Raw genomic sequence first — 22,791 nt, forward strand, 5'->3', positions numbered from 1 at the left:
AAGTTCAAAGCTCAATGAGGTTACCAAACCAATTTTGTGCTTCAGTAAGTCAGTAAAAAGTAGTTTTTTCAAATCAATAAAATGATAAGGGTGCCCATACTTTTGCACCGGTTAAATTTTGGTTTAATGCATATTGCACATTTTCTGTTACAATACAATAAACCTCATTTCAATCCTGAAATATTACTGTGTCCATCAGTTATTAGATATATCAAACTTAAAATGGCTGTTGCAAACAACCAAATATTTAGAACTAAAAATGTTTAAGATTAATAGGGGTGCCTAATGTACAGCAGAGCACAAAAAAAAATGAACACTTATCTGTTGTCTCAAAGGTATCGTTTTAAAAGCACTATTAAGTAAAACTTAGTACTTACCAAATAAGTGATGGATGGCTACCTTTGAAACCCAAAACCCACCTGGGGGTCTCTCGCAGGTTGTTGGGTGGTGAAAATGGCGTCTTTACTGCGAGTACGGAAAATGCGATGGGAAAATTCAAGGGCTAGTGCGTTTAAAGTGAGTTACTTTGGTTTGAATCTGCAGTATTTTTTTGCATTGAAATCTCATACTATTATTTTAATGCAATGAAACCTGATTATTTTCACTGTAAAAAAAATAAAAAGTTAAAGTAATGTCAGCATAATCATTTATGTAATGAGAACAATTTCAGTGTTTCATTGCTTAGAGTGTGGTCAGGACCCCAGAGGACCAGCAAGTATTGTTTTGGTAGTAGCTCAATCTTAGCACCGCAGTAACACTAAAATGGTGGTAGGTTGTTAGTGTGGATTGCTGTGTTGCACTGGTATATGGCCATCAGACACAGCAGTGTCCAATCCACTCATACCAGCGCAACACCACCACTATGTCAGTGTCACTATACACACATCATCTTACTACTACACTACTAATCTATTAGTTTCACCTTTTGTTTTTTTCAGTTCATCAACAAGACATTCTTCCATCACCATAGTCAGATCTGCCTCTGTGTCATGTCTTAGCCCTGTCTCATGTCTCTGTGTGTTTTCCTCACGTGACCTGTACTCCTCTGTGTCTCTTGTCAGTAGATTTCCACCATGTGTTTCTCATTTGTAGCTCCGCCCCTTCCCCAGGTGTTTCTAATTATAGTGTGTTTCCTGTTTCTTTAAAAAGCCCTCCTCTGCCACTTTGTCTCCGTCGGTCTTTGCACCTTCCCATGTCGTTTTGTCTCTCTCTGTGTTTAATAGCTTCGCTCAGTGTTTACCTTGTTTTCTTAGCCTTAGTCCCTTGTTTCACGTTTATCTTCTTGTATATATATTCCCTGTTTATTTTCTCATTATTATCTCTAGTTGGTTTATTTTATGTTCTGTAGTTTCTCTCGTTTGTTTTGGTTTTTGGCTATATGTTTATCTATTTTCCGTTATTTAGTTTATTCCCCAGTTCCTTGTATATATCTCCCTGTTTTATGTTTACGTGTTTATTTGTTGCCTGTCTCTTTGTTTATCTTTGTTATTTATTTATTAAATTATTAGTTTCGCCCTTACCTGCATTTGTGTCCACCTCCTCGCCACCCTGCCTGGGTCATCCCCATTTCCTGACACTCTGGACTTGGTTGAGCAGCCAATACGTTTACAAATTCAGTATTGAGCACATGGTCTCCTGTCCTGGTGTGTCTGCCAATCCATGGTGCCCAATATTCATAAGATAGATTAACAGACAACTTATTGGTGGGTAAACAGCAGGACTCAGGGGTGAGGTGGATAAACAGCAGGACTCAGGGGTGAGGTGGATAAACAGCAGGACTCAGGGGTGAGGTGGATAAACAGCAGGACTCAGGGGTGAGGTGGGTAAACAGCAGGACTCAGGGGTGAGGTGGATAAACAGTAGGACTCAGGGGTGAGGTGGATAAACAGCAGGACTCAGGGGTGAGGTGGATAAACAGCAGGACTCAGGGGTGAGGTGGATAAACAGCAGGACTCAGGGGTGAGGTGGGTAAACAGCAGGACTCAGGGGTGAGGTGGATAAACAGTAGGACTCAGGGGTGAGGTGGGTAAACAGCAGGACTCAGGGGTGAGGTGGATAAACAGTAGGACTCAGGGATGAGGTGGATAAACAGCAGGACTCAGGGGTGAGGTGGATAAACAGTAGGACTCAGGGGTGAGGTGGATAAACAGCAGGACTCAGGGGTGAGGTGGGTAAACAGCAGGACTCAGGGGTGAGGTGGATAAACAGTAGGACTCAGGGATGAGGTGGATAAAAAGCAGGACTAATTTACTAATTAAGAATGGTACAGTATGCTGGGCAACCATGTTTTAAAGCTAACATTTAATTGTAAAGTGTCAAAGGTAAAACTTTCTGGATTAAAAATGCACTAATTACTTTACCAAATAAGCCAACCTATATCCAAGCCAGATGGTTTAGCCCATAACAGACATATCCTAATGTGTTTACTGTATAATATACACTGTATATAATATAATATAATATAATATATAACACTAGTTAGCTGAAACTTGCTAAACAGTGTCTAGCGTTCTTGCTTCAGATTTATATTATTTCTAAATTAGCATCTTGCTGAGATAGTTAGCTGATACCTTCGACTTTGAGTCTAAAACTTTCGGATCTACAGTTTGTAACATACTGTAAATTAAAATGCATCTCTGTTCAATCAAAATGCTGAGAGCCGGTTTAACACAGTAATAAACCAACCTCCTGCTGCTTCCTGCATAAATTACACTGAATTTCAGGCTCAAAACCACCCACACCACTAGATGGCGAAACTGGAAACAGTATCACCTCTTCTGTGATGCCTCATATGGTGCCACAGGAGAGTTAGAACTCAGCAATGAGATCTGCGCGCAGACCCTCCTCTTTGGAAAGTTATTTTTACTGTCTGTTTTTACTGCAGACGTCGGTGCTTGTGTATACTGTGAGCTATCAGAGCCTCAAGATATTAGATAGCCTGCTACTGAAGTAAACAACAACAAAAAAAAACGCAAGAAGCGTGCAACTTTTTACACTGTATTTGAAACACAAAAACTATGAATTTACTTTATATTAAATAAATGTGATTTTAATCTAACATTGAACATTAAGTATATTATTTATTGATTATTCATTTTATGAAATTAATGGAATTGATTTAATATTAAATCAAATATCTTTTATGCATCAACATCAGCACTTACATGTAGTGATATAAGAATAAAAGTACCTCTACTGCCTATGTGGCTACACCTCCTTCTTCAGGGGGTCCTGTTGCTGAATTTGGAATGCATTAAAAAATTTAAGAAGCTCAATAGACCTTTACTGCCAATAAAGGGACGAGTAAAATTATGACATAGTATGACTTCAACAACACATTATTAACTCATTTTATGTTGGCAGTTGTTTTAAATGTCCACTTGTAAATTATTTTCCAGACAGTGAAACGATTGTTGTTGAGGACTGTTCACTGCTGACTAATGAACACCACCTGTGTTTTACAGTTCATGTCATGAGCATGGCTAGGAGTCATGAGACTCACCACACCAGACACATTCAAACAATAATAAATAAACATTTAAATTATCAAACAGTATCAGGAAAATTCACAGACAAAATCAAATTAAAAATACTGGAGAATGAGAATCAGACATTTAGTAAGTTTTATTATTTTGCTTAAAACATTTGGCACAAAATGAACTACATACAATATTATTGAATAAAATCATTAAAAACTATATATTTTTTTTATTACATCTAATGAAATTAAATCTAATTAAATCTAATAAAAAAGAAAGTGTCTGGAGATTTATAAAGTGTTTGCCAACTTTGTTTTTAGGAAACTACCCCTGCTGTGGTGTCTGTATGTGTTGCTGTGGTATCTGTGTAGGTCGCTGTGTTCTCTATATGGGTTGCTGTGGTATCTACATGAGTTGCTGTTGTAGTATCTGTGTTTGTTGCTGTGGTATCTGTATGGATTACTATAGGTTGCTGTGGTATCTGTATGGATTACTATAGGCTGCTGGGTTGCTGTGGTGTCTGTATGGATTACTATATGTTGGTGGGTTGCTGTGGTGTCTGTATGGATTACTATAGGTTGCTGTGGTATCTGTATGGATTACTATAGGTTGCTGTGGTATCTGTATGGATTACTATAGGTTGCTGTGGTATCTGTATGGATTACTATAGGTTGCTGTGGTATCTGTATGGATTACTATAGGTTGCTGTGGTGTCTGTATGGATTACTATAGGTTGCTGGGTTAGGCTGCTTGAGTTGCTGTGGTATCTGTACGGATTACTATAGGCTGCTGGGTTGCTGTGGTATCTGCATGGTTTGCTGTGTTATTCATATTGCCACAAACCTATCACATTTCAATACCACATACGTATATATCACATTGATATATGGATTACTATAGGTTGCTGTGTTGCTGTGGTGTCTGTATGGATTACTATAGGTTGCTGTGGTATCTGTATGGATTCCTATAGGTTGCTGTGGTGTCTGTATGGATTACTATAGGCTGCTTGAGTTGCTGTGGTATCTGTATGGATTACTATAGGCTGCTGGGTTGCTGTGGTATCTGCATGGTTTGCTGTGTTATTCATATTGCCACAAACCTATCACATTTCAATACCACATTTGTATGTATCACATTGATATATGGATTACTATAGGTTGCTGTGTTGCTGTGGTGTCTGTATGGATTACTATAGGTTGCTGTGGTATCTGTATGGATTACTATAGGTTGCTGTGGTGTCTGTATGGATTACTATAGGTTGCTGTGGTATCTGTATGGATTACTATAGGTTGCTGTGGTATCTGTATGGATTACTATAGGCTGCTGGGTTGCTGTGGTATCTGTATGGATTGCTATAGGTTGCTGTGGTATCTGTATGGATTACTATAGGTTGCTGTGGTATCTGTATGGATTACTATAGGTTGCTGGCTTGCTGTGGTGTCTGCATGGATTACTATAGGTTGCTGGGTTGCTGTCATATCTGTATAGATTACTATAGGCTGCTGGGTTGCTGTGGTATCTGTATGGATTCTTATAGGTTGCCGGGTTGCTGTGGTATCTCTATGGATTACTATAGGTTGCTGTGGTGTCTGTATGGATTACTATAGGTTGCTGGGTTGCTGTGGTGTCTGTATGGATTACAATAGGTTGCTGGGTTGCTGTGGTATCTGTATGGATTACTATAGGTTGCTGTGGTGTCTGCATGGATTACTATAGGTTGCTGGGTTGCTGTGGTATCTGTATGGATTCTTATAGGTTGCCGGGTTGCTGTGGTATCTCTATGAATTACTATAGGTTGCTGTGGTGTCTGTATGGATTACTATAGGCTGCTTGAGTTGCTGTGGTATCTGTACGGATTACTATAGGCTGCTGGGTTGCTGTGGTATCTGCATGGTTTGCTGTGTTATTCATATTGCCACAAACCTATCACATTTCAATACAACATACGTATATATCACATATATATATGGATTACTATAGGTTGCTGTGTTGCTGTGGTGTCTGTATGGATTACTATAGGTTGCTGTGGTATCTGTATGGATTACTATAGGTTGCTGTGGTGTCTGTATGGATTACTATAGGCTGCTTGAGTTGCTGTGGTATCTGTACGGATTACTATAGGCTGCTGGGTTGCTGTGGTATCTGCATGGTTTGCTGTGTTATTCATATTGGCACAAACCTATCACATTTCAATACCACATTCGTATGTATCACATTGATATATGGATTACTATAGGTTGCTGTGTTGCTGTGGTGTCTGTATGGATTACTATAGGTTGCTGTGGTATCTGTATGGATTACTATAGGTTGCTGTGGTGTCTGTATGGATTACTATAGGTTGCTGTGGTATCTGTATGGATTACTATAGGTTGCTGTGGTATCTGTATGGATTACTATAGGCTGCTGGGTTGCTGTGGTATCTGTATGGATTGCTATAGGTTGCTGTGGTATCTGTATGGATTACTATAGGCTGCTGGGTTGCTGTGGTATCTGTATGGATTGCTATAGGTTGCTGTGGTATCTGTATGGATTACTATAGGTTGCTGTGGTATCTGTATGGATTACTATAGGTTGCTGTGGTGTCTGTATGGATTACAATAGGTTGCTGGCTTGCTGTGGTGTCTGCATGGATTACTATAGGTTGCTGGGTTGCTGTGGTATCTGTATAGATTACTATAGGCTGCTGGGTTGCTGTGGTATCTGTATGGATTCTTATAGGTTGCCGGGTTGCTGTGGTATCTCTATGGATTACTATAGGTTGCTGTGGTGTCTGTATGGATTACTATAGGCTGCTTGAGTTACTGTGGTATCTGTACGGATTACTATAGGCTGCTGGGTTGCTGTGGTATCTGCATGGTTTGCTGTGTTATTCATATTGGCACAAACCTATCACATTTCAATACCACATACGTATGTATCACATTGATATTAGATTAAATGGTTTTGCTGTTCACAAAAACGACACATCTATGTCAGATATTACAGAAAAGATGAGATTTGTGCCACATTATCTTTTTGTGAACACAGCCTAAATGGACCAGATTCAGAATTAGGTCTTAACATGGTTATGCTAACATTTGCTTATATTTATTTGAATGCTAATGTTTTTATCTAAGTCACTGAAACATGTTTATAGCTCATATAAGCAGCTTTAAATATGATTTATAATATACTTTTTAATCCACAGCGGCCACACATAACAAAAAATCCTAAACAACAAAAAAAACTAGCATGTGCTGTTTATAAGCATAATACTGTGCATCAAGTCATGTATATAAAGCATTATAATATATATAATATAGTTTTGAAACATGATGGAGAATCTTCAGGACCACAGACACAGTTCTATATGATACTGAGCTTCCTCAGGGACCCCATGGTGTGCCTGGCTCCTGCAAATAGAAATAAAACTGTTATTTCTGTTTAAATAGAGGAATATCAAAGCAAACAAGGTCCTCTGGTGTCAGTTACTTTAAATACCCGGGTCTGAATAAACCAGGTAATCACAACCTTTTCCAACTCATACCCACCTGTTTATTACAGGAAAGCATAACGGCACACAACGAAAAAAAAAGATAAAAAAGTATGATCATTTTTTTAGGCTGTTCGTTCTCATCAGGCGAAGCAGCTGAGATTTCTCAATGATGATGTTTAAAATACTTTTACACAAAACTCCAAAAATGGGGCGGACAAAATTATTGGCACCCTCAACATTTGGTTGAACACCCTTTGGAAAAAATAACTGAAATCAATTGCTTCCTATAACAATCAGCAAGCTTCTTACACCTCTCAGCTGGAATTTTGGACGGCTCTTCTTTTGCAAACGGCTCCAAGTCTTTCATATTTGATGGGTGCCTTCTCCCAACAATAATTTTAATATCTCTCCACAGGTGTTCAATGGGATTTAGATCCAGACTCATTGGCCACTTTGGAACTCTCCAGCGCTTTGTTTCCATCCATTTCTGGGTGTGTTTTGAAGTATGTTTGTGGTCATTGTCCTGCTGGAAGACCCATGACTTAATATACAAACCCAGCTGACACTGGGCCCTACATTGCGACCCAAAATGCTTTGGTAATCTTTAGATTTTATGATGCCTTGCACACAGTCAAGGCACCCAGTTCCAGAGGCAGCAAAACAACCCCAAACATCTTTGAACCTTCATATTTGACTGTAGGTACTGTAGTGTTCTTTTCTTTGTAGGCCTCATTCTGTTTTCGGTAAACAGTAGAATGATGGGCTTTATCAAAAATCTCTACCTTGGTCTCATCTGTCCACAAGATGTTTTCCCAGAAGGATTTTGGCTTACTTACTTACATTTAGGCAAACTGCAGTCTAGCTTTTTTAGCAGACTGGTCCTCCTGGGTCTCCTGCCATAGCATTTCATTTCATTCAAATGTCGACGGATAGTTGGAGCTGACACTGATGCACCCAGCGCCTGCAGAACAGCTTGAATTTCTGGAATTTGATTGGGGCTGTTTATCCACTATCAGGACTATCCTGTGTTGCAACCTTTTATCAATTTTTTTCCTCAGTCCACATCCAGAGAGAGGGAGGGTAGCTACAGATTGTAAATTTCTTGATTATGTTGCGCACCGTGGACAAAGGAACATTAAGATCTCTGGAGATAGACTTGAGATTGTTGATATTTTTCCACAATTTCGGTTCTCAAGTCCTCTTCAGTTCTCTTCTCTTCTTTCTGTTCTCCATGCTGAGTGAGACACACAGTGCAAAGATTGAGTCAACTTCTCTTTTTATCTGGTTTCAGGTGTGATTTTTATGTTGCCCACACCTGTTATTTATCACAGGTGAGTTTAAATAAGCTTCACATGCTTGAAACAAAGTTATTTACCCACAATTTTGTCCGGCCCATTTTTGGAGTTAAAATTCTGTCAAATTTGCATTTTTTGTCCTCTGTTTTTTTGTGTTGTTCCAATACACACAAAGGAAATAAACATGTGTATAACAAAATATGTAATTGCAATAATTTCCTGGAAAAAATGTAGGGGTGCCAACACTTTCGGCCATGATTGTACTTCTGATTTATCCTTAATATTTTATACTAAATAATTTGATTGGAAATTTGACATCTCATTGCATTCCATGGTTTCCTCCAGAGGAAGTGACATCACTGGGTGCAGGTCACATGTTTTTAATTAGCACTGTTTGCAGATGTCAAACAGTTTTATCTATATCATCTATATCAGATGGAACAGAATTGACCAGTACATTAAGACATACATATAGCAACATTACAATATTAAAAATGACATATTTTACTGAAACATTTCTATGCAGTTTTTTCATAACTGTTAATAGAGTAACCACACAAAAATATGCAATATTGAATATATAAAACTGTATTAATCTGGAGGTGGAAAGACCTGGGAGTTATTTAGTTATTTATTTAGTGTCCAATAAAAAGCTTTAATCAAGCTATGGCACTCCTAAAAAAATAGTATTATTATTGAAAAATGATTAAGTAAAATTGTGTGCTGAAAAAAATAAAATATTTAATTGAAAAATGTTATTTATGTTTAAAGACTTGTTCTAAGCTGAGACACAGTGAATTAGTTAATCCTACGTTTATATTTTAGTACTTTCAATTCTAGTTCAGAATAATTAAATAATTTAAAATTATTTTTTTTCTTACTGATGGGAAATTCATGAGACATTCTTCTTTCACAGGAAAGTGGTGCCTGTGAAAAGGAAACAAAACAATACTGAACAAGATATTTCTGTTAACAAAATTCCATAATATTGAACATAATTCTTTACACAAAGTTATAATCTATAACATAGTTTGCTCTATGATTCTCATTTGCTGTGAATATTTCTGCCTCATTTCTATCAGAAAAAATAAAAATAAATGCAATTAGAGAAAGTTATGTGAACAGAATGTAACTGCATGATTCGGCACTCTTCACCAGAGAATCTCCGGCTCTAGCTCGTCTCGGAACGGCCAGAAAATATCCGGCTCTAGATCGTCTCGGAACGGCCAGAAAATCTCCGGCTCTAGATCGTCTCGGAACGCCCAGAGAATCAGAGAGTTAACAGCCAACAGCACTAACCACATGAAACAAAATCACAAAAGCAAATGTTCAGAATAACGGAGCTTTAGCTTAAGAAAAGCAGCTCTTCTTTGAGTGTGTTTCTACATTTAGCTCCACAGCGTTGTATCTACAGGGGATTTACAGACTTTCCCAGCTTGAGTTTCAGTGTTTTACTATGGTTGATTGTAAAAAGTAATGTACATTTCACACTGAGAAATGATCCACAGCACATTACAGAAGTTCTTCCATTCATGCAGTATTGACATCTAAGTAAAAAAGGCTTTTAAAAATGATTTAAAAGTCAAATGAATATTGGATATTAATCTACAGATTTATTTCTTCTGAAAGCCATCTATTTGGGTAAGTAAATCCCTTCCATTTATTTACAGCCAGCTTAAACTTCCATTGTTTGTTTGGAGTTGGCCAAAATGAAAAGAAATTACCAAATTTGCCCAGAAAGGATAATATGGCATTTGGCCCCGGCCGCAGCCAGAATGGACCAAAACACTGATTGGTCCATCTATATTAAAGACTGGACTTGTTGCACAGGTGGCATCCTATCATTATACTACGCTGGAATTCACTGAGCTCCAGAGCTAAACACATTCTTTTGCTAATGTTTGTGACGCAGTCTGAATCTTGACACAATGGACTTCTGCTTCTCAACTGAGCTCTGCTCTGATTGGTCAGCCTGATTTTATTGCATCCAACAAAATTAAACAATGTAAAAAAAGCAGTGTTGCATCAGGTTTGGAGTGTAAAAGTCTTCATTAATATAAGTTAATTTTTAAAATGTGACGTGTGCTGGTGTAAAAGAGCCTTTAGTGTGAGGTTTTACATCTAAAAAACAAGTATATTTATGTAAGGCTACAACAGACATCAGTGTGATTTTGTTGGCAAGACATTCAGTAATAATATCTTGCATGATGTCAGCTTTTTAATATGAAATCCCAGAACCCCCCCCCATGCTCAATAGTATCTTATTTTAATAGTATTACTGGCTGGTTAAAACAACAGTTACACCAACCTTCTTCCAGGGCTTCTCCTCAGCTGTTGCACTCAACACAGCAATTCTGTTCTGAATGTCCGTGACCTGAAATATAAGGTTAATACTGTTTAACATTCCGCATGAGTGTTTGGTAGAGGCTCTGTAATATAAAATAGAATAGTTTAAGATTTCAGAGGAAGTCTGAGTGAAAGTCTCACCCCACTCTTGGTGCTCTGGACACTGGCCACAGTCAAGGCCACCCTGCTCTCCAGCTGAGACAACTCACATGAACTCCGCCTCTGTGAAACAAACGTATTACAGTTCTCAATTTAGGATAACAAACATCACATACTGATTTGAGGCTGGAAAGTGTTACAAAAGTATCTCTAAAAGCCTTGATGTTCATGTGTCCACAGTAAGACAGGCGGTCTACAAATGGAGAAAGTTCAGCACTGTTGCTACTCTCTCTAGGCATGGTCGTCCTATAAAGATGACTGAATTCTCTGAATTCTCTGGCACATGCTAACAATTTTATTGACAAATCTACAATAAGGACATTAAAAAACATTAACCCTCCTGTCGTGTTCACCTCCTGCCCCTTACTTTAGTGTTCCCGGTCAAATTTGACCGATCAGTTTTAACTGCTCTTAAATTAGCCCAGAAACCATTTTTCACCACCAAATTTTTATACAACATTTTTTAGCTGTGAACAATGTCTCAAAGCAGTGTTTAACCTGAATTTATAGAATTATACATAACTGTAGTGAAAGTACAAATAGGCACTGAATGTATTACAAAATGAACGTTATAAATAATAAATTGAAAACCAAAGACAAAACTCAACATGAGGGTGTGTGTGTGTGTGTGTGTGTGTGTGTTTGTGTGTGTGTGCGTGAGTGTGTGCGTGAGTGTGTGCGTGAGTGAGTGAGTGAGTGAGTGAGTGAGTGAGTGAGTGAGTTAGGGTGGTGTGTATGGGGATGTTTTCTGTCTGATGAATGAATATATTCTGGATACCCATTCATTTCCTATGGCGGTCACTTTTGACCGGGAACACCACAGGTGTAACAAGGTTGAATAAAACACTCAAAATTCAATGAAAGAGGTGATCCTCACTTTTATGTGTTCAAGTACATAGTGTGGAGGATATCATAAGGCCTTGAGGCAATCAGATGTAAAACACAATATTTATGAGTGTTTTAAGTTGTAAATCGGTCAGATTTGACCCGAACACGACAGAAGGGTTAAACAAGAATGGAGTTCATGGGAGGACACCACAGAGGAAGCCACTGCTGTCCAAATAAAACATTGCTGCACGTTTGAAGTTTGCAAAAGAGCACCTGGATGTTCCACAGCAGTACTGGCTAAATATACTGTGGACAGATGAAACCAAAATTGAGTTGTTTGCAGGGAACACACAACGCTATGTGTGGAGAAAAAAGGCACAGCACACTATGATCAAAACCTCATCCCAACTGTGAAATATGGTGGAGGGGGCATCATGAGCCTGGATGGATTGCCATCATCAATGGAAAAATTAATTCCCAAGTTTACCAAGACCATCTGTCTGCCAACTGAAGCTCAACAGAGGATGGATGATGCAACAGAACAACGACTCAAAACATAGAAGTAAATCAACAACTGAATGGCTGAAGAAACAACTGAAGAAAATACGCCTTCTGAAGAGTCCTGACCTCAACCCTATTAAGATGCTGTGGCATGACCTCAAGAGAGCGATTCACACCAGATATCCCAAGAATATTGCTGAACTGAAACAGGTTTATGAAGAGAAATGATCCAAAATTCCTCCTGACTGTTGTGCAGGTCTGATCTGTAACTACAGGAGATGTTTGGTTAAGATTTTTGCTGCAAAAGGAGGATCAACCAGTTATTAAATCCAAAGGTTCACATACTTTTTCCACTCTGCACTGTGAATGTTAACATGTTGTGTTGAATAAATCCATGCAAACATTGAATGCTTTGTGTGGTTTTAGTTTAAGCAGACTGGGTTTGTCTATTGTTGTGACTAAAATGAAGATCAGAACACATTTAATGACCAATTTATGCAGAAATCCAAGTAATCCCAAAAGGGTATGCATGTATGCATGTCATCACATCTTTTACCAATGTTTTTTGTCTGTTGTGTGGAACTTGATAAGCTTGATAAGTTGTTTGATTGATTATTGTTTTTGTTTAATACAGTATTCCCACTGAAATATTTCAGAAGGATTTAGACAGAGAAAAGCAACAAGAGAGATGATTAGCGAACTGCAGTGTTTACTACCTTATTTGGCTATTAACTGTAATGTAATGTAATGCAATGTAATGTTTTTTTACTGGTCAGGGTTTTACTCTAGGACCAATTAAACTGATGTTAATAATTATAAAACTGTAGTTCTGGGAGTTAAGGACTGAAGCATAGCTTACATCCAGGTTCTAACAGGTGTACTGTTAGGAAAATTACAGGTGGAAACTTTATAGACATATTTTTTGATAGACATACCACCTTGGGATGCACAGTTTGAGAAGCAATCTGAGCATTCCCAGATTGTTGCTATATTTGTGCTTCCAATATTACGTCTGAGAAATACAGATAAAACATCTGCTAATGACAGAGAGAAACTTTCATCTTTTAACACAGATGTGTTCATTCACCTTCACATTCTGTTCAATAATTTGATCTATGTTAAACTGTACATGTGCATGGTCTGAAAGACAAATCCCCCCAGTTTTATAGTCTGTGACCCTGTCAATAATAGAATTAAATTTATAAATATAGTCAAGCCAAAAATGTATATTCTCTGGATTTATATTGTTTAATTAATGTATTAATTGCTGCTCTTATATATGGAAAACAATGTTCCTACAATATGCCTTTTGTTCAATATAACGTCAATCATTTGATTAAAATCACCTGCCAGTATAACCTTTCCACTTACCTCTCCCAACATTTTATTTACATTTGCCCGGTACCCAGATTACCAGTCCAGCCCTGGACACAGCCCATTCTAGTTGATTTTTCCTAACATAACTCTGCTGACTAGTAGAGACCCATGATCAGCCCTGTCCAGTTTAACACCTTCAGTCAGATATAGTGACTCTTCATGCTCTACCAAACCGCTGAACAGAACTTTAAGGGTTAATTAATCTTACCTTCTGCTCATCCGAGGTAAAGCTGTTTTTATCCAGAGCTGCAGTTTCTTTTCTCGTGATTAATGAACATTCACGACTGCTTCCTCCCAGCGGCTTTACGTCATCTTTCAGCCTGATCATTTCCTCTTCATCTGAAGATTTATCACTGATATTTTCAGTGAGCTCCTCCAGCTTCTTCTTCAGCTCCAGCTCCTCCTGGTCTGCCTGAGACAATGCCTCCTCAGCAGGCTGGGTCTGATATAACGAAAAGAAGGACAGTTTTGTCTTATTCCAGTGCACTGCAAGCATGTATACTCTTAATCGGAGTATTTTTGGGATGTCTCAGTCTGTGCATGAGTGAAAAGTGAGTGTGGTGGTGAAAATAAGTGAGCAGTGTTTTAACACAAAACCTGGAAGATCCTTTCTAAATACTGCCAAACACTAGGAGTGACCCTGAAACTGAAGGAGTTAAATAATATTTTATGGTATTGAAATCTAATACATATCTGAATCGCAGCAGTGCATTTCAGTCTGAACAGTCAGATCGGAATTCATGCAACATTTATTTCAAAAAAGAAGTTTATGGAAAGGGCTGGCATTTTTACATCTTTATATTTAGCTTTTTATTAATACTTTTCCACTGAATTTTATTCTTATAATACTGTTATTTATTTTACTGTTTTGTGTTTTACTGCTATTAAACCTTTTTTTTTTTTTTTAGGCAGGTGCATACATTTGGATTTAGATTCTCTTTTTGCAGAAATAACGCCCTCTAAACGTTTCCTATAGCTTCCAATCAGAGTCTGGCTTCTGGTTGAAAGTATTTTGTACCATTCTTCTTTACAAAACATCTCCAGTTCAGTCAGGTTTCATGATTTCTGAGCATAAACAGCCTGCTTTAAATCACACCACAGATTTTCAATAATATTCAGGTCTTTATACTCCATTTTTTTACTTTATTTAACTTTATTTTATTTTGTTGTTTTGTGTTGTTTTTATTAACCCTGTGGATTTTATAAACCCCACCCACAAAACACTCCCATCCCCTGAGTTGTTCACCTGCTCCAGTAGAGACAGCGGGTGGTTTGGTACAGTAATTTTCTGTTCCAAACGGCCAAGCAGGGTTTCAATAGCTGACATACGCTTGTTCAGCTCAGTGATCTATAGAAGAAAAAATAAAACACAATATATATCATAGATTTACACACATATACATACAGAGCTAAAAATATATACACTATGACCAGTTCCCAAACAGGGACTAAACATACAGTAAAGAGTAGGGCTGTGTATAGAAATTCAATACCCATTCCAATTCTGTTTCGGTACTACAGAATACCGAAAGGTCTTAAAAAAAATGGGTGCTTATTTTCGATACTTTGCATAAAACACACATGAACGTGCCAAACGCAGACAGTGTGCACAGCGAGGTTCATCCACACATCATTTACCCTCAAACTGTCCACACACCGCCGCTGTGTTGAAGACTCTCAGGCACTCACTCAGTCTCTCTGTCTCTGTTTCTCTCTTTCTCTCTTTCTCCCCTAAGATATTATGATACAGTAAAAAGGATCTAGTCTGCCAGACCTAAACCACACTACACTGTTATTACTATCCCATCACAGTAATACAGGGAAATAATAGCATTTAAAAATGTAATCATTTCTAAGTGTAATATAAATACACTGCTCAAAAAAATAAAGGGAACATTCAAATAACACTACATCCTACATCTGAATGAATAAAATATTGAATACTTTGTTCTGTGCAAAGTTGAATGTGCTGACAACCAAATTACACAAAAATCATCAATGGAAATCACATTTATTAACCAATGGAGGCCTGGATTTGGAGTCACACACAAAATAAAGTGGAAAAACACATTAGAGGCTGATCCAACTATGATGTAATGTCCTTAAGACAAGTTAAAATGAGGCTCAGTAGTGTGTGTGGCTCCACGTGCCTGTATGACCTCCCTACATCACCTGGGCATGTTTCTGATGAGGCGGCAGATGTTCTCCTGAAGAATCTCCTCCCAGACAGTCAACTCCTGGACAGTCTGTGGTGAAGTGTGGTGTTGTTGGATATATCAGTGTGGTGTTGGTGGATGGATCAGTGTGGTGTTGGTGGATGGATCAGTGTGGTGTTGGTGGATGGATCAGTGTGGTGTTGGTGGATGGAGCAGTGTGGTGTTGGTGGATCGATCAGTGTGGTGTTGGTGGATGGATCAGTGTGGTGTTGGTGGATCGATCAGTGTGGTGTCGGTGGATGGATCAGTGTGGTGTTGGTGGCCCTCATAACACCATCATGGAGTCTGTTTCTTACAGTTTGAGTCTGGTAATGGAGGCTCGAATGGCTATATAGCTGGTGTTGAGGAACCAGGTGAGGTTCTCTGCACATGGTGTTCTTTAGTGAACAGCAGAGTGAACAGCAGTGGACTGAGCACACAGCCCTGGGGAGCGCCGGTGCTCAGTATGATCTTGCTGGAGGTGTTGTTTCCAATCCTGACTGACTGTGGTTGAATAGTTCATGCTTAGCAAGCTCAGTTTTCCGATCAGATGTTGAGGGATGATGGTGTTAAATGCTGAACTAAAGTCATTAAACAGCATTCAAACAGTCTTAAGTCTGCGACTAGACTTAAGCCTTGTCTGGGAAACAGAGCATGGGTTATATTCAAATGTAACATTTTAACAACCTCATTACTAATCAAGATACCTGTGGTGGAACCCCATCTGGAGAGTATTCCCAGTTCAGTGGCTCAGAAGGCAGGTAGTTTTGGTAACTGTCTGCATCGTCCTCCTCCGAGTCCTCCACGCTGTACGGAAGCTCGCGGAACGCTCCATAATTAGCACTGCCGGCTGAAGAATGGCTCATCTTCGAGAGGGAGCAAGCACGTACCATCTTATTCTCAGGGTAAGTGCAGTCATCTGACAATGGTACAAAAACAATGTGCAATAAAAAATCATCACAACATTTATACTGTTTTGTTGAGACGTTGCGTAAAACATTAATAAAAACACAATGGTTTGCAAATCTTTTTCAACCTATATGCAACTTTATACATTATAAAGACAAGATATTTAATGCTCACACAGATAAACTTTATTGGTTTTTGCAAATATTTACTCATTTTTAATTTGATGCATCACATTCCAAGAAGTTGGGACAGGGACATGTTTATCCTTCAATCCGAATTAATTCATTCCTATGCTAGAATCTGATCGAGGTGTTAAAAGGTCACCTTTTTCGCTATTAGTCTGAGTAAACTCTCAGATTATATGCACGCTACAAGTAATTTGATCAAACATGACGCGCATGTGTAGTATCGCTTAAGGTAAACGTAACCATGGCAACAGCTATATCTAAAAGATCTCAGCATTTACTGATTTATCACTCCTTTATCTATAAGTCATAATTAAGCAGAAAATAAGCGGAAAAGGCTTGTTTCCCTCTGCTCTGCTCCTAAACTGCAGTTCAAGCAGTTAGAATTAAATTTACCTAAAAATACTACAACTTTCTCCTCTCCTAATATTAGGACTTCAATCTCGAAGCGAACTGTTTTTATTTTTAAGAATGGTCCAGTGTTGTGCCAGTTCACAGCTTTTCTGATCTAATTCAAGTTCAGTTCATACATGCCCAAACTGATCAGTTCACGTTCAAAGTTCACAATTTTTAAATTCTGAACTAGTTCAAAGTTCAGTTCATTTTACTTTTTTCGTGAGATATTCAAATAAATACTTTTTTTCACACTACAAGCTAGAAATCACTATACGTTCTTTAAAACTGCTCATTGTAGACATTTGCTCATGACACTGCAATTGTGGGTTTCTTACCAGGTGATGAAACTTGCAGCAGTACAGACAAGGTAGACCAGTTCTTTAGTTAGTGCAATGAAATCTCCCAGCATTTAATTAAAAAAAGAATATATAATATGAAATATGTGTTTTGTTTTTTTTTAATTGCAGCGCTTTCTCTCACTCACGTCATTGGTCTGTCACTGTCTGTCTGTCTGGTGATACATGATGTAAGCGGCACCAGCGAGAATACAGGAGGGAGGAACTTTCTCTCATTGCGTTTCAAAAGAAAAAAACAGATGTCACTCAGTTTTCAATAGAAAACAAATTCCAATGTTAATTTACAGGGATGTCTGCCGTTCATGACACATAATGTGAACTAAATTACGTTCAAGTAATTTATTAAAAAATGTTTTGCGTTCAGTTCAACGTTCACGAAAAAATGAGCGTGTTCAATGAACGCGTTCTTTTGAACTCGTTCACGCACAACACTGGGTCCTATAACGCTGTGGGACATGCCCAAAACATACTTAAACATTCCGATTGGGGATCTAATCGGGTACAGGTGTTTACAAGGCTGTTATTCTTCTTTGTATCTAATTATTTAAAGAATTATTTACCTCGTTCGATTGAATAGACATGTATTCGGAACGGACTCAATCAGACTACTCTATTCGTATTGAGATGTTTACATGGACGTGCTCTATTCCGATTGAGCCAGTAATCCGATTGTTAATAGATTATTAGGCTGCATGTAAACATACTCAATTGTGTTACATCACATTTCCTTTAAACAACTCTTAATAAACGTTGAACTAAGAACACTAATTTCCAAAGCTTTGTAGGTGAAATTGTTTCCCATTTTTGTTTGATGTACTTCAGTTGCTTAAATGACAGCAAATATTGCTCCAAAATCTGTATGTACCTTTCATCATTAATGGTTAACCAAGCTATGGACACTAACGCACCCTCATACCAATACAGATGCTGGCCTGAACTTTGAGCTGATAACAATCTGTCCAGTCCTTTTCCTCTTTGGCCCAGAGGACCCGGCATCCATGCTTTCAAAAAACTCCTCAGACCACAGGACACTTCTCCAGTTCATCTCAGATGAGTTCAGATCAGAGAAGCCGGTGGTATTCCTGGGTGTTGTTGATATCTGCTTTAAATGGTAGAGTTTTAACTTAAACTTGTAGATGAGGTGACAAACTGGGTTTAGAGACAATGTTTTTTTTAGTGTTCCTAAGGCCATATGGTAATATCTGTAACATTACAATGTGGGTTTTTAATGCAGTGCCACCTGATGAATCCAAGATTCCTGGCATTTAATGCTGGTTTTCTGCCTTGCAGCTTACTTGGAGAAATTTCTCCAGATTCTTTGAGCCTTTTAATGGTATTATGGATTGTAGATGATGAAATATCTAAATTCCTTGCAATTGCATATTGAGACACATTTAACACAGTTAACTTGTACACCTGTGGAATATTCCAAACAGGTGTCTTTAAGCATCCCTCAACTTCTCCAATCTTTTGTTGCGCCTGTACTAACTTATGTGGAATGTGCTGCATCAAATTCAAAATATTTTCAAAAACCAATAAAGTTTGAACATTAAATATCTTGTCTTTGTAGTGTATTCAATAGAGTATAGGTTGAAAAAGAATTGCATTCTGTATCATCATCGTATTCTGTTTTTTAACTATTTAGAGCTGTATAGCTATGTTCCCAATATAGCTATGTGGCCCAATATTAAGTTTGTGATCATATTATTTGACTGTAATCTGATCAAATGCATCTTGGAGTGTTTACACCTGGCTTTTCATGCAGGGAAGTGAAATCAGACCCTGATCACCAAAAACACACTATAAAACAGGTGTAACAGACCTGTCTCAGGCAGTATCTCACCAAAGTGGAAAGGTTTATCGAGGCTTCGGCTGCTGTGGTGAATCCCCTTCTTCTTCTCCTCCAGTCCATCTCGTCTACGCTCAAGGATCTGCCTACACACGGTAGTCCAGTCCTCCTCTGGATCAGGCCGCTCATTCTGCGATAATATCACACAATCAAAAAGTCTGTTCTCATGACAAGACAAGATTTAAGGGACTCCGATTCTAAAGGGTCATCAAGCAGATTTAATTATTTGGTTCAGGCAGCATACAGTCTAAACAGCAAAAAATGTTTCTAAAGTTGAACCAATTCCATTAATGTAAATTGTGCTGCAATTACAAAAGCTGAAGTATTCATACATTTATTTTTTGTATTTTTGTTTTTGCATTGAAACAACACAATCAAACAAAGAAAGTCAGTGTCACGTCTGGTGCTGAAAGTGCTTTTTTGCTATTGGTCGATATTATTTAATGTGTCAATGGTCCATGAACATGTTGAAGGAAATACCTTGTATTTTCCTGGTTTAACAGCATCAACATGTATCATATCATAGCCCATCAACTAGCTAAATGCAGAAAACCAAACTCTTTTTCATATTTGTTTCTATTATGTTAAGCTAATGATGATGTGTATAGTCACTTATAAACCATGATGTTGTATTTCTTAAAGCTGAAGTTTAATGAGTCTTTTCACATTCTGTTGGGGAATAAATGTTTTTTTTTTTGCGTGTGAAATATTTTCTCTCCTTTGTGGGGTTGTGAAAGTGGCCACCCTATACTGGAGACAGGACAGGGGGTGGGACTGGAGAATGACAGGAGGACTGAGCATCAATAACAGAGACAAAGACTGTAGCACAAATGGGGACATAAACATAGACAGTGCTGCAGACTACACTAATGCTATTGCTAAAGCTAACAAGATCTGAGAACCTAAATCCTTCAGTAAACCTGTGATAGAGTCAGAATACTGTATTATCAGGTGGTTTTAGAGGCACTGCATCTACAGTCATTCAGATCTGCTTCCCTCATTCTCATTGGGAGCAGAAAGCACAATGAAATATGATAATGATTTATTAATGCATTGCAGTCTTTAATTTGCAGTCTATATTTGTAAACATTTTTGTAACAATTATATTTATGCTCCTTTGCTGTAAATGTTAGTTCTGTATTTCTCAGTTTGTTACAATGGCAGCTTTCAGTGTGATTTGTTTTGACTGTAGTGGTGTAAAAGTGAATTACCTTTCCCACCTCCGGGGGCACCCAGCAGCAAAATATAGATTCTTGCATGATAGTATAATAAACAAATTAATGTTTTGTACCTTAAAAGAATGGCGATAAGGGTGGATGGAGTGATCAGTCCCAAGTTTGAAGTCCTGAGGGTCGACTAGGAGCAGCCGCTTGCCTTTCTTGTTCTTGAGGGGAAAAAAAACATTTTGTTGGAGTAAAAAAAACAAGACAGAACTATTATGATATAATATCATAATAAATTACAATAATATCAGACTTTTATATTAATTATATTGAATAATGATATTAATTTATGTCAAATTGTCAGGATGAGTGTACCAGTAAAAATTATCTAAAGTTATTTTACATATTCAAATCAGTATTCTACAAAGAAAATCATAAAACATTAAGTAATTTAGAATAATCATAATCACTAACAAAATTGTTGTGTTTATTATGCAATTTATAGTCTGAATATGTGCACTTGAACTTGTGTAATCATATTAAAGATTAATTTATTTCCACTACCACACTCTGTTTTTGCTCTCTACACTCTATAACATCCTAGAATACTCTGGTTAAGAGTATACACGCACTGAGACATCCTAGAATACTCTGGTTAAGAGTATACACACACTGAGACATCCTGGAATACTCTGGTTAAGAGTATACACGCACTGAGACATCCTAGAATACTCTGGTTAAGAGTATACACACACTGAGACATCCTAGAATACTCTGGTTAAGAGTATACACACACTGAGACATCCTAGAATACTCTGGTTAAGAGTATACACACACTGAGACATCCTGGAATACTCTGGTTAAGAGTATACACGCACTGAGACATCCCAGAATACTCTGGTTAAGAGTATACACACACTGAGACATCCCAGAATAGTCTAGTTAAGAGTAAACATGCACTCAGACATCTGATTACTAAGATAAAATACAGCGGTCTTTATCAGATTTATTTGTCAGGTTTTTATACTTTACTCTGATCTAAAAAATATAACAAGATATAACATAACCCAAGTTTATCATACACAATTTATTAATACCTTATTTAATGAAAATTATTTGTATGTAATCAATTAGATCTATTAATCATGATACAGTAATAGCCAAGTGATGCTGTCACTGACATGAATCAAGTTTTTAGTGCGCATGTTTTCTTGGGGGTAATCATATTTGGTAAATAATCTGTTCGGCTACACGTAAACAATTTTCAAATAATAATTAAATTTGAAGTATTGATAACTAAAATTATGATTTGCATAACTGGTCACCAGCACAAACCAGAACATTGTCTCTCTGTCATGCCAAAAACTATTATCCTCACTCATTGTTCACTTTCTGATGTAATGTAAGTCTTTTTTTCTCGTCACACACATGCAGAGCTTTAGAGTTAAAGCCTAGAGATTAAAGAAAGCGCTAATACGAGGCTGGTCCACCAGAGGGCGCTCTCTTACTGACACTACAGAAAGGTGCAGGGCTGAGGGACACAGTACCAGTCTGTAGTGATCCCGGCCCACGTGATCAGACTGCTCATCCTCCTGACTGCAGAGAGAGTGTCCTGAAACAAGAGATTACAGGATATCATGTGTTACCCTTCACAAACTCAGTGCTTTAGTCCTTATTCAGCTACAATAAATGTTGCCTCGAATGTTTAAGAGGGGAGTCATTTTTCAAAACAGGGATTTATTGTAAGAAGCAGCTTATAAAAGCAGCAGTAAGCCGAACAGTTCAGTCCAGACTCATTATGTTCCACTAATGAGATCCAGCTGAGCTCAGCTCCCACTCAGTAAAGCCCGGCTTCAGAAATCCAGAGAAATTGAGTGCAGATACAGCAATAAAGCAGCTAGAAAACCACTAAATAACTCCAAATATGGTTAATATTTTATTATATTTATCACATATCTAATACAGGGGATGGACAATGATACTGAAACACCTGTCATTTTAGTGTGGGAGGTTTCATGGCTAAATTGGAGCAGCCTGGTGGCCATCCTCATTAATTGCACATTGCACCAGTAAGAGCAGAGTGTGAAGGTTCAATTAGCAGGGTAAGAGCACAGTTTTGCTCAAAATATTGCAATGCACACAACTTTATGGGTGACATACCAGAGTTCAAAAGAGGACAAATTGTTTGTGCACGTCTTGCTGGCGCATCTGTGACCAAGACAGCAAGTCTTTGTGATCTATCAAGAGCCACGGTATCCAGGGTAATGTCAGCATACCA

The 22,791-nt window shown here is 37.9% G+C and overlaps 1 protein-coding gene across 2 annotated transcripts in view; it reads right to left on the reverse strand.

Annotated features, from left to right (window-relative positions):
- Positions 1-3,652: 3,652 nt before the first annotated feature.
- mlphb (melanophilin b) overlaps positions 3,653-22,791 on the reverse strand; it is a 64,868-nt gene continuing 45,729 nt past the window's right edge. Inside the window, exons 6-16 of one of the 2 annotated variants that reach the window (XR_007441203.1) lie at positions 22,061-22,125; positions 20,642-20,734; positions 19,345-19,480; positions 16,363-16,574; positions 14,707-14,808; positions 13,669-13,902; positions 10,737-10,817; positions 10,558-10,623; positions 9,131-9,176; positions 5,659-6,871; positions 3,653-5,402 (exon numbers count right to left, since the gene is read on the reverse strand). Coding sequence is in view for 1 of the 2 variants with exons in the window: in XM_022664238.2 (XP_022519959.2) it covers positions 6,825-6,871; positions 9,131-9,176; positions 10,558-10,623; positions 10,737-10,817; positions 13,669-13,902; positions 14,707-14,808; positions 16,363-16,574; positions 19,345-19,480; positions 20,642-20,734; positions 22,061-22,125 (1,082 nt within the window). In the remaining variant the exon portion in view is untranslated. Of the gene's footprint in view, positions 6,872-9,130; positions 9,177-10,557; positions 10,624-10,736; positions 10,818-13,668; positions 13,903-14,706; positions 14,809-16,362; positions 16,575-19,344; positions 19,481-20,641; positions 20,735-22,060; positions 22,126-22,791 lie in introns of both variants that reach the window. The other variant, XM_022664238.2, reaches the window with a different exon arrangement.

This window comes from Astyanax mexicanus, chromosome 11 (assembly GCF_023375975.1).
Source record: "Astyanax mexicanus isolate ESR-SI-001 chromosome 11, AstMex3_surface, whole genome shotgun sequence".
Lineage (NCBI taxonomy): Eukaryota > Metazoa > Chordata > Actinopteri > Characiformes > Acestrorhamphidae > Astyanax > Astyanax mexicanus.